This window comes from Spermophilus citellus (assembly GCF_964194105.1).
Source record: "Spermophilus citellus genome assembly, chromosome: 7".
In the NCBI taxonomy this organism is placed as follows: Eukaryota; Metazoa; Chordata; class Mammalia; order Rodentia; family Sciuridae; genus Spermophilus; species Spermophilus citellus.
The window spans coordinates 70,682,792-70,701,825 of record NC_138188.1 but is presented as its reverse complement, the minus strand read 5'-3'; the positions used below and the strand labels follow the sequence as shown (position 1 = coordinate 70,701,825).

Here is a 19,034-nt window from a genome sequence, read left to right as displayed (position 1 = left end):
CCTTCCCAGGTGCCCGTCCACAGATGAATGAAAAAAGAAAATATGGTATATATACACAATGAAATATTACCCATCCATAAAGAAGAATGAAATTTTGGCATTTGCCAGTAAACTGATGGAAATGGAGACTCTCATGCTAAGTGAAAAAGCCAATTGCGCCCCCGCCCAAAAAAAAAAGACCAAATGTTCTCTCTGATATACGACTTTAACATACAATAAGGGAAGGGGGAATAGAAGTCGATTAGATTAGATATAGGGGAAGGGAGGTGGAATGGGATTAGGAAAGACTGTAGAATAAATTAGACATAACTTTCCTATGTTCATATATGAATATATAACCAGAGTAACTCCACATTATGTACAACCACAACAATGAGAAGTTATATTCCAGTATAACATGTCTTAATACACTCTAATGTCATGTATATCTAAAAGAAACAAATAAGAAATTGTTTTCACAAAGAAAACAAAAGTAATTTATGGTTTGAAAATATATATTCATTTCTTAAATATTTGTGGATTCAAAAATATTAACATTTATTTATTTTTGTTTTCGAGTGGAGTTTTTGTATGTACTAAAACAAATTACCTAACCTTAAATGAGTTATTTTTGTTTGTAAAAATATTGGATAAAACAAATGAAGCAAAACAGCATATTCAATAAATTAACAAAAGTATCAGAAGAATGAAATGTATAAAAACTTCAGTTCTTGGCCTGTAATTTCAACTCAGTGTGTAAGTCATTAATTGATTATTGCCACCTTCTGAAGACAATCTAATTTATCAATTATCAGTGTTCCAACTTAGAGAAATAAAATATTTTCTGATTATTTTCAAGTTATAATAGAACTTTACAAAAAAGCTCAAAAGAAAGGAGAACAATATAATGAACCTATTTACCTATTGCCCAACAGTGTTCTGCAACTTTTCTTCATTCTTCAGCCAATGTATTTTTCAGTACTTCGTGCATCCTAAGTAAGACCTATAAGCTTTGACACTGGATTCAGATTCATTAAATACTTCTTGATCTTCCAAAGATTTTAGCCTCTCAACTTGGTGATATCGTTTAAATTTGTTGGACTGCCCTCAGGAAATGATTTCTCAATTTCAGTTATTTAAATTTCTTCATTTAAAAATCAAAGTTAGAATATTAAACTGGGTAAGAGCGCTCCAAATGTGTTTCTCTCCTTAGTCCCCCTCTAGAGTATTTTTTCAGTGACCTAGGTAGATGTTTTAGAACTACTGTCGTGTATAACATACGGGTAAAACTTATGCTAAGTCTTATGCTAAGTAAAAGAAGTCACACAAAGGGCTACTACTGGATGATTCAATTGGTTTTTACTGAAAGTCTTAAAAGTAAAACTATAGGGAGAAAATATATATCAGTGGTTGCCAGAAAGCAGGGATATAGAGAAGAGACAAAAGCTGATAATGATGAGACTGTTGTGTTTGACGGAAATGCTATATATCTGATACTGTTTACGTGACTGCATGAGCTTGTCAAAATTCACCAAGCTGCACACTTAAGAATGGAGAATTTTATTGTGTACAAATAAATTATGCCTCAATACAGCCAATACATCCAACTCAAATAATTATCTATCAAGTGGTAGTCTGATGGACTAAATACAATGGGACTGCCATCTCACCCCAATGGAATAACATAATACTAATGCAGTTAAAAGTAGCATTTGATTTTGGAAAACTACTTCACATTTTTGGTTCAGACCAAACTTGCAATCTATTAAGATATGTTATGTGTTTAGGTTGTTTAAATAAAATTCAGTATTACATATTAAAAGTTTTAAGATTCTGTCTCTTATATTTAAATTTGCCACATGAACTTGGCAATATCTTTTGGCATCTGCATTTCATTGTAGGAAATATCAGGTATTCCATACAACTTTGTGTGATCCCTCATTTGGTCAGCATGCTTTCATTCTAGGGAATTTGTGTTCTGTGTAAAAAAGTCATTGTGAATTTGTTTATTTTAGTTCTATACAAGATTATGTGAATCATATGATCTGTATATGGTAACAGGATCTAAACTGATAAAATCTCTTTTTAAGAAAGGTGTCATATGTTCTGAATTAATAATTTAAATTAATTTTTGAAACAAACATTTTAGATATTTCTTTTAAGGCCACTAGTGTTAATTACTCTAACACTCATTTCCTTCAGTTCTCTAAACTTTTATCTTTTAAAGGGTGTCTCTGTATTTAAAGAAAAAACTACATAATACTAAACTTTCATACATAAATATATCTTAAAATGCCATATATTTTCCATACAATTTAATACTTTAAATATGTAACTTTCATCTTTTATAATTACATAATGTTACTCTTTGTCTAAACTTGCAATGTCCCTATCCTTCTGAATTATTGTAGAAACACATACAACACACACACACACACACACACACACACACACACACAGGAAAGAAATGTTCTTTCAAAATAAATGCCTGTTCATTTTTAGATTTAAGATATATAAACACATTCAACTATAAAACAAAATGCTCATCTCCCAAACAAATGAGAAGAGGAGAATTTTGCCCTGACAACATTCATTATTAAGATGAATGGAGAATATTGAGATGAGAGTTCTTTAACTTTCACATAGATTGTTTTTTGCTTTGTTTCTTTGTTTCTTTTTCTTTTTCTTTTTTTTTTTTTTAGTTTTTGTTTTGTTTTGCTGGGGAGCAAACCAATGGTCTCACATATTATGCAAGTGCTTTATTGCTGAACTACAACTCCAACCTCCATGAACAGATTTATATAATAAAATATTCTAGATTTCCCAGTTATAAGATATGCAAAGATACTTTAAATTATATTATAGTCTCAGAAATGATATTCTATGGATTTGATATTCTTTAATAGTTTACTATTTTTACTTACCCAAGAATTTCAGTAATTACATATCTTGCAAGATTCTCAAATAGAAAAATTATAATGCATGAGAAGGAGAAGTCATATTTAAACCAACCTTATTTATTTTCTAGATACTTGAGCTTTTCCTCCTGATCATGTATCTATTCAGAAATAACTTCTCAGGGGAGAGATGTGCAGCTGATTCTTTCTCTAGTGTTTTCCATTGTTGGTAAAGGAGAGCAAATTCAAACCAGTACATAGAATAGAAGAAATTAACTTACAGAACTGTATATAATTTAGGGCATGCACATAGGGATTTGGCTGATCTTAAATGTACACATTCATCCATTTCATCTTTCATAATGTCTTCTTTATTATACTGCATATGGAAATGTCAATGAAAACTATCAAACTAAAAAATATTTTATGAAAGTCATAAAATGTTAGTTTGCATTACATTTCAATCAAGAATTATGGTTAATTCAACAGACTGTTCGTTATTTCTCTAATTCAGTTCCTGTGGGATAGTCACTGGAAACCCTGTGGGCATCTGAAAGGTCATTTTCAATGTCACCAATAGACATTAGAGCTAGGAGGAAACTACCCTGCAGTGGCAAGGTATTTTAAAATAACTAAATATTTTAAAACATTGTTTCAGGTTTTAAATCTGAAAAATAACACCTATCATTTTATCTGTATTGAATATCATAAAAGAATCCAGAAATAAAAGTGTGAACTCTACTAAAAAACAAAAACAAAAAATGTCCTGGTAAATTTGAAATAGGTGAGAAGAGTCTAAATGAAGAAATAAATAACTCCAGTGAAATATCACAAACTATATGGTTTTTAAGTTTGCTGAAAAATACACGCATTCATTTGCCATCAGTGTTTTTGCAAATGATATTTTCTAAATATATTAAACTTATTTACCACCATATTCTTGCTTCCAGGGTGCTCTACAACATAGCTGAGAAGATACGACAGATCCCCACTTTACTCAAAACATAAATCAAAGGGAACAAATCAAAAGTAATCAAGTTTACCAAAAGATGTTATGACTGCACAATTGGCAACTTGAGTGCTGAATTTAATATGGCAAAAATAATTTCACATTTTTAGATACCTTCTCCATAATAGTATAACTTCCTAGAACTAAAATCATAAAAGAATAGGAGATGAAGAACGCTGGACTATAAAAAGATTATTTTAAAGCATACTGGTTAAGAAAAAGGAGGGAGGGAAGGAAAAAAGCAAGGAAGGAAGGGACCCAAATATTAAAAGAACACACCAGCAGGTCATTTCTTGAAATACCTTGTAGATCACTTTATGACAACTTGAAAGGAATTTTAAAACTCATGAAATGCCAGTTATACAGAATAAGGTAATTTTGCACACACTCTTTTTAAAAAGAGTGGTTCATCTTACCTCTACTACCAGTTGCTGAAGGGATGGTGATGCTACAGGATGCAGACTTGAGTTCCCCCTTATGGGACTGTGGAGGCTAATATAAGCCACAACATTTTTTTGTAGAACCTTTTTGAAATCCTGAAATTAAAAAAATCTATCTTTAACATAAATAAAAATAATTACTTTATTATTTAGCTGTTAAATGATAAAGGGTTTTTCATTAAAATCATTATGTTGCAGCAGTACATTTTTTTTATTGGTTGTTCACAACATTACAAAGCTCTTGACATATCATATTTCATACATTAGAATCAAGTGGGTTATGAACTCCCTTTTTTACCCCAAATACAGATTGCAGAATCACATAGGTTGCACATCATATTTTTACATACTGCCATATTAGTGACTGTTGTATTCTTCTACCTTTCCTAACCTCTACTATCCCCCTTCCCCTCCCCTCCCATCTTCTCTCTCTACCCCATCTACTGTAATTCATTTCCCTCCATGTTTGTTATCCCATTCCCCCCATAACCTCTTATATGTAATTTTGTACAACAATGAGGGGCTCCCTCCATTTCCATGTGATTTCCCTTTTTTTCTCCCTTTCCCTCCCACCTCATGACTCTGTTTAATGTTAATCTTTTCTTCCTGCTCTTCCTCCCTGTTCTGTTCTTAGTTGCTCTCATTATATCAAAGAAGACATTTGGTATTTGTTTTTTAGGGATTGGCTAGCTTCACTTAGCATAATCTGCTCTAGTGCCATCCATTTCCCTGCAAATTCCGTGATTTTGTCATTTTTTAGTGCTGCGTAATACTCTATGGTGTATAAATGCCACATTTTTTTTATCCATTCATCTATTGAAGGGCATCTGGGTTGATTCCACAGTCTAGCAATTGTGAATTGTGCTGCTATGAACATCGATAGCATCTTCAACAAATGGTGTTGGGAAAACTGGAAATCTATATGCAACAAAATGAAACTGAATCCCCTCCTCTCGCCATGCACAAAAGTCAACTCAAAGTGGATCAAGGAGCTAGATATCAAATCAGAGACTCTGCGTCTGATAGAAGAAAAAGTAGGCTCCAATCTACAGATTGTGGGGTCGGGCTCAAAATTCCTTAATAGGACACCCATAGCACAAGAGTTAATAACAAGAATCAACAAATGGGACTTTCTTAAACTGAAAAGTTTTTTCTCAGCAAGAGAAACAATAAGAGAGGTATATAGGGAGCCTACATCCTGGGAACAAATTTTTACTCCTCACACTTCAGATAGAGCCCTAATATCCAGAGTATACAAAGAACTCAAAAAATTAGACAATAAGAAAACAAATAACCCAATCAACAAATGGGCCAAGGACATGAACAAACACTTCACAGAGGAGGACATACAATCAATCAACAAGTAAATGAAAAAATGCTCACCATCTCTAGCAGTCAAGGAAATGCAAATCAAAACCACCCTAAGATACCACCTCACCCCAGTAAGATTGGCAGCCATGATGAAGTCAAAAAACAACGAGTGCTCACGAGGATGTGGGGAAAAGGGTACTCTTGTACACTGCTGGTGGGACTGCAAACAGGTGCGGCCAATTTGGAAAGCAGTATGGAGATTCCTGGGAAAGTTGGGAATGGAACCACCATTTGACCCAGCTATCGCCCTTCTCGGACTATTTCCTGAAGACCTTAAAAGAGCACACTACAGGGATACTGCCACATCGATGTTCATAGCAGCACAATTCACAATTGCTAGACTGTGGAATCAACCCAGATGCCCTTCAATAGATGAATGGATAAAAAAAATGTGGCAGCAGTACATTTTTAAAAGCACTTAATAAAATAAGTCAAGGTTGGAAGATTTTAAATAAGGGTGATAAGGAGTTAGGTACAAAATATGATTAAATATTTTAAAACATGTTCTGATAAAAGTCAAGTTTTAAAAGAAAATGTTTTTAAAAACATAGCATTGCATGGGATTCAACTACAGAATACAGGATGGATATTTGCTTCAATGAGAGCACTTAATTTTATAGTCAGTGAGTTAGACAAGGATGAACTAATTCCATGATTAATAAAATGAGTCCTTTCCTTTGGAGCTTTGAGCTACTCTTACACACAATACCTGTTATTCTTAGAAAAATGGGGCATTATACAATTGTGACCCTGCAGATAAATTTTATAAAAAAAAACCAATGCATTTCATGCACATTAATGACATAAAATTATTCACTTGTTAAGTTTTCCACATGTCTGCTTACCCCAACCCTACAAAATTGAAAACAACTGACTATATTAATAATGTACTACTAAGGGGAGCTTGTGTTATTTTTCTGCTTTACTCACACAAATATTTAATGAGTAATTCTTATGTAGAAGTTCCATTGAACATCTTAAAAACTATATTAAGTCATGCCTTGGGAAAGTATCTTTCCTCTTTCTGAGGAGAAAGATTATAAGGACTTCTATCCCTAGCAAATCTTATCTCTATTTTATGTTGAAAATTCAGCTATTACTCTGTAGGAGAGGTAAAGAGACAATTATTTAAAATTTTAAAATGTCTTAACTGAACACAAATAATATATTTTAATCTTGAATAATTTACCTCTAAGCTGGCTCAAATAATATCTATCATTACTTAAAACCTATGAAAAAATTGCTTTTATTTGCACACTATGACATACACACATTCTGTACATGCTGATTCATATAATCCTTATGAGAACCCCACAAGATAAGCATTAGTGAACTTATTTGAGGATTCCAGACTTAGAGAATGTCACATGTTTTATAGAAGAAAGAATTTGAACTCTGACTTTTTTATTTTAAATTAGAAGTATTTCCACAATATCCAGTGAAAATTAAAGATTCTTCACAGAAGAAATGGTATTTTTAATAAAAACATTCAAGGATGTGTTATATTTTTCTTTAACAACCAAGTTCACTATTAAGTCCATTCTCTAAAATTCTGTCACTACAAATCCCATTTTTAAGTTTATTGGCCAATATCACCTAATCCTCTTAACTAACACTGTGGATTTCCAGGGATTTCTACCCAAGCAAGTTGGTTTTAATTTAAAAGAAAAATGTTTTATTCTCACATGGAGTAGATCTATTTCAGGTCAACCAATAGTATTCTAAATTTCTCCTCAGTTGTTGGTTAGCAAACACCTTTATGGATTGCACTGAAATAATCTCTGCGTATACAGAAAGTTATAAAAATATATTTTATCAGCCAATGAAACTTGCATATTTTTCACCCCTTTTATTACTCACATGCCTTTGTCTTTCTAGTCATGCAAAAATTCAGAAGGTAAATAAATGTATAACCGGTTGTCAAATATATACATAATACAGACACAAATACATACTAAAAACCAATGTATGGAACATTGGTCCCATAAAACGTATTAGGACCAGCTGGGCGCAATGGTGCGTGCCTGTAATCCCAGTAGCTCCAGAGGCAGAAGCAGGAGGATCTCAATATCAAAGCCAGCCTCAGAAATTGATCAAGGAGATAAGCAACTCAGTGAAATCCTGTCTCTAATAAAAATACAAAATAGGGCTAGGGATGTGGATCAGTGGTCAAGTGCCCCTGAGTTCAATTTCTGGTACCCACTGCCCCCCGCAAAAAAAAAAAAAAAAAAAAAAAAAGAATTAGAACCAATTGTCCGTGTGTGTGTGTGTGTGTGTGTGTGTGTGTGTGTGTGTATTTTCTAATCTTCTGACTAGAAAGAAACTTTTCTAAGAATTTTTTTTTCCTTCTATGGATTCACACATTATAGTATTTGTATATTTGACATCTGATAGAGAAAATATAAAATTACCAAAAACACAATAGGTTAATTGAAATTTAAAAATAAATTTAGATTTTATTAAACACAAAAAATATCTACTCCACTTGAAAATTTAATTCCTCACATACGTGCAAGTCTATATTGTTTCAGTCCACAGGCTATGATGCTTGAGGCTCAATTAAACACAAGGACTTTCTGCAATGTAATTTCCTATGAATTTGAGTTTAGGATATTTAAGTTAGGAAATAATAATGTCAGACAAGAGTACTTTGTGAACATAGTTTCGAAATATATATGCATATATAATTTAGGATTAATATAAATTTTGAAAGTTAATCAAGAAGATTGTACATATAGTTAAATAAAGAAGCATATTTGGAGTTTGAAAAGAATCTTTAAGACATTTTCTTAATATTTATAGGAAAAATGAAACACTGCTTCATTGTTTCTGAATTATTTAAAATAGTCAGAATCACAAACATATTCCCTAAATTGTTTTTGAACTTGTTCACTAATCTTAAAAGTAAGTAATTTGGAATAAGAATTTGAGAGGTTGGTTCAGCTTTAAATTTTCCATCTTACTTACAAATTTGTCAATTTAAAAGGTTCTTAAAGCAATAGAATTTCTTCATTTGGAGTAATTCTTTTGAATATGGAACATTCAAACCACTAATTTGCATATAGAAAAGCATTTCAATTTGCAGTTTGTAAATCTTGCTGAACTCTGCACTGTAAAAATGTTCTCATCCTCACAATTTCCTTCCCTTCAAATTAAAAAAAAAGTTGCTATTTTCTTTTCTACACTTTAGATATTTGCTTTGATAGTCAATAGGCATTTTATATTTTTGAGTGCTTAAATAAAAAATATAACAAGAGAATTTCCCATTACGTTAAATTTTTTCCTTTTCTCATTAGGTAGATTTTTTTCCTGAGATAGTGAACAAACTAAGCTATAAAATGGTGTTCTAGTTAAAACTAAGCATTTTGGGGTCTGTATATTTCCATGAAATCTCCCTTTTTTTCATTATTAAAGTAAATAAAACATGTAGGAGATTCACAATGTTTGCATCGTTGTTAAAAGGCATCACCCCATAATGGGTTGCCATATTTCATTTAAAATATAGTGCATCTATGCTGTGTAGTCATATCAGAAGCATCTGAAACATAAACATTTTGATTGTATTCTGTCTGTGCCCCCATTTCATGATTTATTTCATTAAGACACAGGCTTCCTATGGTATTTAAATAAATAGATAAGCAAGTGGGTAGGAAAGAAGTAGAAGAAGGATGAAGGATTGCAGAGAAGAAAGGGAGGAAAGAGGGTAACCACTATTTGAATTCAGTCTCAATATTGTATAGATAACATGTAATGATAAGTTAATCAATTACATAGTAGATTATAGATTATTTCCTAATACTAGATAATTCCTGGACAGTGTTTTTGGTTTTGGATTTTAGTGTGATGGTATGTATCAACTGATCCTTTTCTTTTCTAGTGCCTTACAGTTATCTTATAAGAGGAAGTACGATAATTAAATAATCACTATTATGAGTAATATCAGAGTTTGTAGTTCTAGTGGCAACAGGAAGATTAGATGCATATCATACATGATTTACCCTACATGGGTCTACCTCTAATTCTTGCAAGTGATCTCAGCAAATCATCAATTATGACCCCTAGTTCAGAAGCGCAATATCATCTTTGGCTACAAAAATTGTATATTGTCTACCAAAAGAAGAAAATATTATTATTATTAATGTTTTACCTCTCCCCATTCGTATGAGCCAATATTGCCCCAGGTTGTTCCTCCCCATGAGCAGAATACAATAGTGCGGTCCGGTCTCCATCCTTTCTTAACCCTTAACATCAATGCTCGGATAAATGCTGTGATGATTGCAGTACTACTAGCCCATTCTTGTCCATTATGACTGTATCCAGAGTAATGGTGACTGCCAACTATAATATATCGGTCTGGAAACAGAAGGAAATTAGCCATTAAAACAGAATATAAACTTTAACAATAAATTTAATGACATTTACATAATCCTATTGCATAAGTAAGCAACAATTAAACAAAATTGTTCTAATAATTGAGACTACTTTAACACTTTTCACCCACTGTTTTGATTCACACATCTGTGTATATCAAAGCAGAGGCAGCTGTTAAACCCAATTATGAATCTGAAGCTTAGATCCATATAACTGTCCTTTGCAACATGAATATTAATTAATGAAGTATACAAATATGCCACAATGAAATCTTTATCTAACATTTTTCCAGAATCCTAGTGGGAAGTGTCCTGTAAACAATGTGTGCATGCTCAGTAAATATTAAAGAACTATTAATACATCTGAGGAAGCAGTTAGTCAGTAGCTGTAAGTATTAAAAATGTGGTAGTCATGTGTGGACTTTGTAATAAATGAAGTGTTTAGGCAATTAATTACAGCTTATAGTTTTAGATAGACCTTCAGATAAAGGTCTTCTCCATTATCTGAAGAAAAAAATGAAATTCACCAATGTTCATTTTATATGATTATTGAGATTCATTAGACACACTGTTACAAATGTTTCCATGACAGATAAATGTTGCCCTGTTCAAAGCACATTGACAACTATTGTCACCTATCTTATTGTACTGCAGTAGGCTAAAAAAATGTTATTGAATGTTATTTATAAAAATAACATAACTAAATTTATTTGATCAAAGTAATCTTTTATATCTATGTTAAAAGTTTTTTCATTATCATTTCATTATGACATCTTTCATATCTTAATAATGAAGTATGTAGTCTCTTCTTGGGTTGAGATCCAGGGTTTGCAACTCACTAATTGTATGATGTTAGAAAGTTTACTTAAACTTTCTATGCCTTAGTTTCTTCAACTCTAATATGGAATACAAGTAATGCATCCAAGATTCAGTTATATTGAGTTTTAAGTGAGTTACTCTATAAGGCACTTTGAACAGTGCCTGACACAAGTAGGTCCTACACCTGTGTGGAATAAATGGATCAGGTATTGACTTTGTGACAACAACAAAAAAATGCTGTAACAAAATGTCATCTCATGAAACTTTTCTGATTTTCCACACTGATTTTGGAACAAGCAATGGGCTTGATCTGTCACCATTTTATTAATACTTAATTACTGGTATACATAGGGGCCTGCAAATATTGAAAAGTTGAAAATTTATGGATTCATCTCCCAAATATGAAAGAAAATTCTGCATTAGCTGTCTAGATTCCAAATCAAACATATCAAAAACTTAATATTAATTTATAATTATTTGTAATTTTCAATCACTAAGAAAATCATGTGAATCAGTAACCAGTATTTTTGGGTAGAATTAAAACTAAACAAAAAATTAGTTTTGTTAATATACACTGAAGAATCCTAATGGAAAAAAAAATTCAAATAATTTTTGGTAGATTGAATTTTCTTTATACTGAAGTTAGTATAATTTTGTTCAACTGGGTTTTCCAACAACAAATTGCAAATACAGCAATGATAATGAATATTCTAGTGCTTCCCTTAGAGTTTCTTATGATGGAAATTTGTTGAAATGGTTGAAATAAAGTAGCAACAATTTTCAAATTCATTTTTATCTTGTGTTTAAAGATATCATCACCAGAGCTACAATATTGCTAATACAAGGAAATCAGAGAGAATACATACATTTTTATGAACTTTTTCAGAGTTGACTGGCAAGAAACTGGGAGAATATAAAACTTGATCTCAAAATTCTCTGGGTTAGCAATTAGGTTAATTTGATTAATGCTATGGATTAGGATAATTCTCCACGGAAAACTCAGTAAGTGTCCTTAACCACATTATTATAGTTTGGATATGAGTTGTCTCCCACAAAATTTCTTGTTAATGTGGGAATGTTAAAACATGAAATGATTTGACTGTGTGAGCTCTACCCTAGTCTATACTAGTTTGAATGGACTGACCAGGTGGTACCTGTAGGCAGGTGGACTTTCCTGGAGGAAGTAGGTTACTGGAGGCATGCCCTGGAAGAGCTGGCTTTTCCCTACAGCCCCTTCTCCCAAGTGCTGTCTGTCTCTGTGGATGTCCCTGTATCTGTCTCTATCTCTCACTCTCTCTGCTTCCTGACCCTCGCATGAGCTGAAAGGGTTTCCTCTACTTAGCCTTTCCCCCATGATGTATTGCCTCACCTAGAACCCAAAACAATGTATGGAGCCAGCTGTCTATGGACTGAGACCTCTGAAATTGTGCTCCAAATAAACTTCCTCCTCTAAGTTGTTCTTGTGAGGTACTTTGGTAACAGCAATGAAAAGACTAACTAAAACACCCATCAAGAGAAGTGGCCCAAGTTTAACAACACACTGTTGTACTCTATACTGTATAACAGGCTAATTAAGACAGTAATATGTGATTCAGCTTTATGATATATTTGATAGTGTTGATATTATTCTCTCTATATACATATCATTAGTTTTACTTTTGTAAGTCTATGTAATGTCATCTGAAACACCCATCGGCAGCCCATAACAAGACAGAAAATGATTTAAAATTTAGCCAGGTGGTCATTTACATAAACACCCTCATAACCTAAAACTGTGCAAACACTAGGAAGAAATGTCAGCAGAACAAGGATCAGGGGTGAACATCAATTAACAATGAAAGATTACATTTGAAGATAAAAGCTTTTATGTGTAAAAAAAGCATCATTAAAAACTAAAATGTTTTTAATGTTTTTTCTTGTTAAAAATAAAAATTTAAATGTTGTTATATAGTGAGGAAAATATAAAACAGAGAAGAAAACATTTGCTTTTGCATGACATGTCAGTTTAACAAATCTAAACTCATTCTTGGTTCACTCCCCTCCCCTGGTACACACAAACTCCCTACTGAGGTTTACTTTAGAAGATATATAATAGGGATGAGAATAAAGAGAGACTTCTTAGTTTGATAATGATTCACAGTGTAATATAAGTTTAAGATATTTAACTATGTTATTAAATTACTATAGAATATTTCCTGTTAAATTTCATATCAATTTTTTATTTTAAACATTTAATTCTACTTACCTGGAGAGGCCATGCCCTTTAAATATCCAATAACATTAGTGACTGTTTTGAATTTTGTGACTGTCTGAATTTGCATGCTGACAATTCTTATTTCTGAAAAAAAGTTAAAAAAGATGGTTTTTGTCTATATTATTCTGATATTTTTCTTAAAAGATTAACATTTATCTATCTAAAACTATCAGGAAAAGAATTAGAAATACTTGAAATTTTCAGATAAGCAAGATTATACTTTTTTGCCAAATATTTATTGACTACCTTAGTGGAAAGTCTATTTCATGTGCTGTTATACAATGATGACTAAGATAACAATTGCTGGCCTGGTAGAACCTCAGAGCCATAAATAGGCAACTCTAACCTCACATTCAGGGTTATAAGGTGGTTCAACATGAAAGCACACAGGAGAAAAACTCACATGTACAAAAAAAGAGAGAGAGAAAAATAAATAAATAAAAATATTTCCTGAGAAATAATGAATATTTCCCTATCTTAAGCACGCGCACACACACACACACACACACACACACACACGCACACACACACACACACGGAAGGAAACACTTTTAAAACTCTAAAGTATTATACAAATTAAAAGGATAAAGATACTTACAGCTATACATATTTTCATATATTGGGTTCTTTATTTCCACCTATGTTCATAGGCCCCTCATCTCTACTATAAATCCTAATTATATACCTTAAGTTCTTCTATTTATACTTATTATTGAATACTTTGCAAATAAACTGAAGACACTAGTCAGGATGGATGAGGTCACAGGCCTGACATGGTCTTTGAAGGCCTTTGGTCCTGATGTGTTAATCTTATACATGGTTGGTCCTGGGCAATCTGGATAGGGTGGGGTTCTGGTGAGGTATAAGAACAGCCCAGTGAGGTCAGGGGGCCAGGCAGAGGGTAGCACTTAGAAAACAGTTCATGCTAAGCAGCCACCCTTTAATAGCAAGCCCTCTATTGTCACTTCTTACTGCTCAATGAAACTTATAATAAATATGTTGCTTCTTCCTTAAATGGTACAAATTAAATTTAAATTAATAGTTTAACTGGAAAACCAGTACACTGATTCTGTTAAAATTATAACTGCAGAGAAAAGAGGTTCTGTGAGAAAGCCTGCCTGTCTCACCTGTGGAACAATGTGCTTTTAATTTAGATCATGTGCATTTTTGTTAGTTTGTTTTCCAATTAATAGAACTTGTTTTTCAGAGCAATTTCAGGTTTGCAGAAAATACAAAACATTCAAATAGCTCCCTCTCTCCTCTGCTTCATATAAGTAGTATTTTGCATTAGTGTGGAATATTTGTTAAGCTAAAGATCCTGTATTATTTTTTTTAAACTGAAGTCCATAATTTTTATTAGGGTTCATTCTTTGTGCTATGCATCCTATGGGTTTTGACAAATGTATAATGACATATATCCACCACAGTAGCATCATACAGAAGAATAGTTAACTGCTCTAAAAATCCCCTGTGTTCCACCTATTCATCTTTCGTTTCTCCCTGGCAACCACTCATCTTTTTACTTTCTCTATAGTTTTGCCTTTCCCAGAAAGTCATATAGTTGGAAAATTATCATTTGTTTAATTTCCTATTCTAGATTTGTTCCAAATCATCCAGATAAGTGAACTTTCTTTTTCAGCCACGCCCTTAGGATTCAGATATTACTGAAGAATATTTCTGGTTTTCTAGCACCCAGTATTAATTTTTTTCCTGATTCATCATTGAGTAAAACTCTCGATATATACAATAAACTGCTTGGAATATTATCTTACATTGATAAAGTGCCTTACAATTTACAGTAGTCAGTTAAACACACACACACATTAATTCTCACTGAATATCAGTTATCCTTGAACCATGAATTATATGAGTCATTATATTTATTTCCTGAATAAAACACATAGTGAAAGAATTAGGGCTTGAATCCAGATCTTCATATAGTTAATATTTTTATCTGAACAACAAAGTGTTCTTTAAGACTCCATTTTAACTTTTTTGTTTTGAAATATTTATCAGGCAGCCAAAAGAAAAAGAATTAAGACAATGTAAGATAATGATCCACATCTAGATTTAACATGTTTATTTTCCTATATTTTTCTTGATGTTCTTCTCTAATAGTCAAATTAATACAATTTTACTAATTTCATTCCTACCCTGAAGTTAAAACTAATAATTTTCGATAAATACTTTAATATATTTGTAGGTAGGCAGAAATAAGTAAATACAGGCAAAGATATGAACATATCCTACTACTTTTCAGGTTTTGGAATTTTATATAAATTATACCTTATTTTTCACTTAATATTATATTTTCCCCAATTTTTCATGAAAGTAGATAGAGATCTGTATTATTTATTTATTTTTAATTGTAAATGGATACAGTACCTTTATTTTATTTATTTATTTTTATTTTTATGTGGTGCTAAGGATCAAACCCAGTGCCTCATAATGTAAGATGAGTGCTCTACCATTGAGCCACAATCTTAGCCCCTCTGTATTATTTACTTTAGCTATTCAGTAATATTTGGATTTTGGATCAAGGCTAAATTATTTTTCAGGTCAATTACTGAGGATTAACAAAGTTGATTCCTCTTTTTTGGCATTATGGTATAGCAAAGAACACTTTTAAATGTTTTGATGCACATGTGTTATGCTAATACAAGTGGAATTCCTAGCTTTTAATATATGCATATTCATCATTCAATTTCTTGTCTCTTATACTTGACTGTTTTCTGTTGTACTGTTTATCATTGTTGGTTTATTTAGAGGTTATTTCTTAGGATATTATTTTCTTATTAATTATGTGTATTAAAATATCTATTATATCTATAAATTAATATAGTCAAATTTATCAATATTTTTACCAACAATATGTTGATAGGATTGTTTGTCTTGGCTTATAAATCATGTTCTTATCCTGTGACAAGAAATGTTCTTCAGGTGTTTCAAAACTTCTAAAGTGAGTTATCAAATGTATGCCTTTCATGCAGCCATGTCCTGAAGCAGGCATTCAATTTTGTCTCTGGCTATGAATGGGCAACTCTTCTCACATAATTTATTGAATAATTAATTTTATTCTCCTTGAAGCTGTTGTCATATATAATAAGTTTTAATTTATATATGGATCTATTTTTAGCCTTATTATTGCACTTCATTTAAACCTGTGACATCTTATTTAAATTATGTAGGTTTATTATATCTAAAATGGTCGATCTTCTATCATGAGCATCATTAGCATCAATATGACCATCATCCAATTGCATTATGATTCGATTTGGGAGATATTTATAAACTATTACTTTCATATGAACTTTAATATTAGCTTTTTGTATATCATGAAAAAACATTCCAAGATGTCACTGAGATTGCATGACATTAATAGATCTATCTGCAGAAATGATATTGAGCAGCATGTGAATAAGAGATGCATCTCAATTTATTTCAGTTTATTTCATTAAAGCTATATTATTTTTCTGCACAAATGCTTTGCACAACTATTATTAAAATTAAATTTATTTTTATGGTTTTTTATGGTTATTTAAAAAATATTTATAACTACTTACATTCCATATAAGAATGCTATTTAATTTTTTATTTTCATCTTCGAATGAGCTTCTTGTTAAACTTCTGTATGTTCTAACAGTTAACCTGTAGGGTTCTTATGAAAATATTCAGTGAGGACAGTTCCTCACATGGATGGGGTTTTTTTACTTCTTTGAAATCTGCATAGCTTTTGCTTCTTGCTCTTAATTGATTGTTTTGTCTAGAACTTTCAGTGCAGTGTGGAATGGAGGCCAAGATAGCAAAATTGCTTTGTCTTTGTCTTTTAATCTTTAAAATAATGTTCCTCAGATTTTATCTTGGGAAAAAAAAAACAGTTTGCTATAATTTCCCGGGAATCTTCTTTTATCAAATGAAGATCACTTCTATTCTTACTTTTCTAGAGGTTTTACCATAAATAGCTATTGAATCATCTATAACTGTAAACTTTTTGCTTTGCAGCGTTTAAAAATGCAGATATTTCCAGAATCAGTTCTACCTGGTCATATGTTTTCTGAATTGATGATGAGTGATTTTGGAATATTTGCGTGTGTGTGTGTGTGTGTGTGTGTGTGTGTGTGTGTGAGAGAGAGAGAGAGAGAGAGAGAGAGAGAGAGAGAGAAAGAGAGAGAGATATCAGTTGATAATTTTACTTCTCATTTGTTCTAGCTTACTTTGGATATCTGGCTTATACTATGTCAAATGTTTTAGGGATCTTCTCAGATTCTGTAAGGGTTTGTGTAGCATGGGCACTACCTGTTTTGTAAAGGAGTACAAATATAATTTTTTTCCTGTACATTTCCTTAAATATGATGTCTATATCTACAGACATCACTTTCCTTTTTTTAACATAGCTTCTTAACTTAAATGTTTGTCTCATTGCTTTTCAATCTTTTTTTTTTTTCCAATCTTTTTACCAGTCAGCGTTGTGTTCTTGGGATCAAAATGCCTGATGAGAACAACTGAGAGGAGGAAAGGTTTATCTGGGCTCATTGTTTCAGAAGTTCAGTCCATGGTCAGCAACTCCATTGCTGTTGGTCCAAGATAAGGCAAAACATCCTGGCAGAAGGGCATGGTAAAGGAAAGCTGTTCAGCTCATGGGGGCCCAGGAGCAAAGAAAGAGAAGTTGAGGCATTAGGGACAAAATATATAAACCCCCAAATTGTGCTCCCAATGACCTGCTTTCTTCAATCCCACTCTATCTATAGTTACCACCTAGTACAGCAGTCCTTCAAATTGTTAATCTACCAAATTGGTTAATCCACTGCTGAGGCTATAGCTCTTATAATTTAATCATTTCATTTGAGAACATACCTCTATTTTCTCACACATGAGTTTTCTGGGACACCTCATATTCTATCTGTAACAATATGTACTTAAAAGGCTACAGATTTTCTAAGTAGTTGTAGTACATTGATGTTTTTAAATATTATGGTTTTATAAATTCCTGATTTTATACATTTCTATTGTAATTCCTTTCAAATATATGTATGTGAGTTTTTTAAAAAAAATTAAATAGCCACAAGACAGAGTGAGCTACTGTTTTGATATCTATATCTAATTTACTTTAGGTCTACATAGGAAATAAGGTCTGTATGCCATTGATACTTTGGTATTAGGTGAGATTTGTTTTGTGATCTTAAAGGTTATTGCAATTGATAGGAGAATACGCATTTTTATGAACACGGAGTCAACATATAGCTGTGTATTACTTATTTAATGGATGCAACTTTCTACATATATTTCCAGTGGATTAAACTTAAAATTTTTGTGGTTAATACCTTTCTAATTGTTCTATATGTAATATATGTTTTCTCTGGTAATTATTGAGACATGTTGAAGTTTCCTATAAGCATATTGATCAATTAATACAATAACAAATAATCCTAAAAATAGTATAATACTTTATTTGTGGAATTTTAGACTAGTTTGTTACATCTATGCAAGTATTGAGATATTTTTATGATGAATTATTCTGCATATGTCTTTTCTATCTTTATTTTTTCCCTTAAGTCCTCTCCCCCAACCCCATATTAATATAATTTATCCATCTTTCTTTTGGTTAATATTTCTCTTATGAATGTTTGCAGCAATGTATTCGCTCTTATCTGACATTCCAGGGGCATTCATAACTTGTGTATGATATTTATGCTAATTGCTTGGCTTGGAGTTTCTGTACTACAATTGTAGTGAGAATTCTGAGACAGTTTTTAAGTTTTTAGGGTAGATATATGTGCATATAAACTTGTCCAGGACTCAGGCACAAGAAAGCTGTCATTTACTTGGGGGTAAATTCTTTCTGATCTTCCTATTCCCACCATGGTTCTGCTAGTTTCCATTTATAGTATCTTCATA

At 32.0% G+C, this 19,034-nt stretch overlaps 1 protein-coding gene across 1 annotated transcript in view; it reads right to left on the bottom strand.

Moving 5' to 3' along the window:
- Positions 1-19,034, bottom strand: part of NAALADL2 (N-acetylated alpha-linked acidic dipeptidase like 2) — a 961,526-nt gene that overhangs the window by 310,798 nt on the left and 631,694 nt on the right. Inside the window, exons 7-9 of the mRNA XM_081302331.1 lie at positions 13,131-13,223; positions 9,844-10,049; positions 4,302-4,421 (exon numbers count right to left, since the gene is read on the bottom strand). Coding sequence (XP_081158457.1) covers positions 4,302-4,421; positions 9,844-10,049; positions 13,131-13,223 — 419 coding nt within the window. The remainder of the gene's footprint in view (positions 1-4,301; positions 4,422-9,843; positions 10,050-13,130; positions 13,224-19,034) is intronic.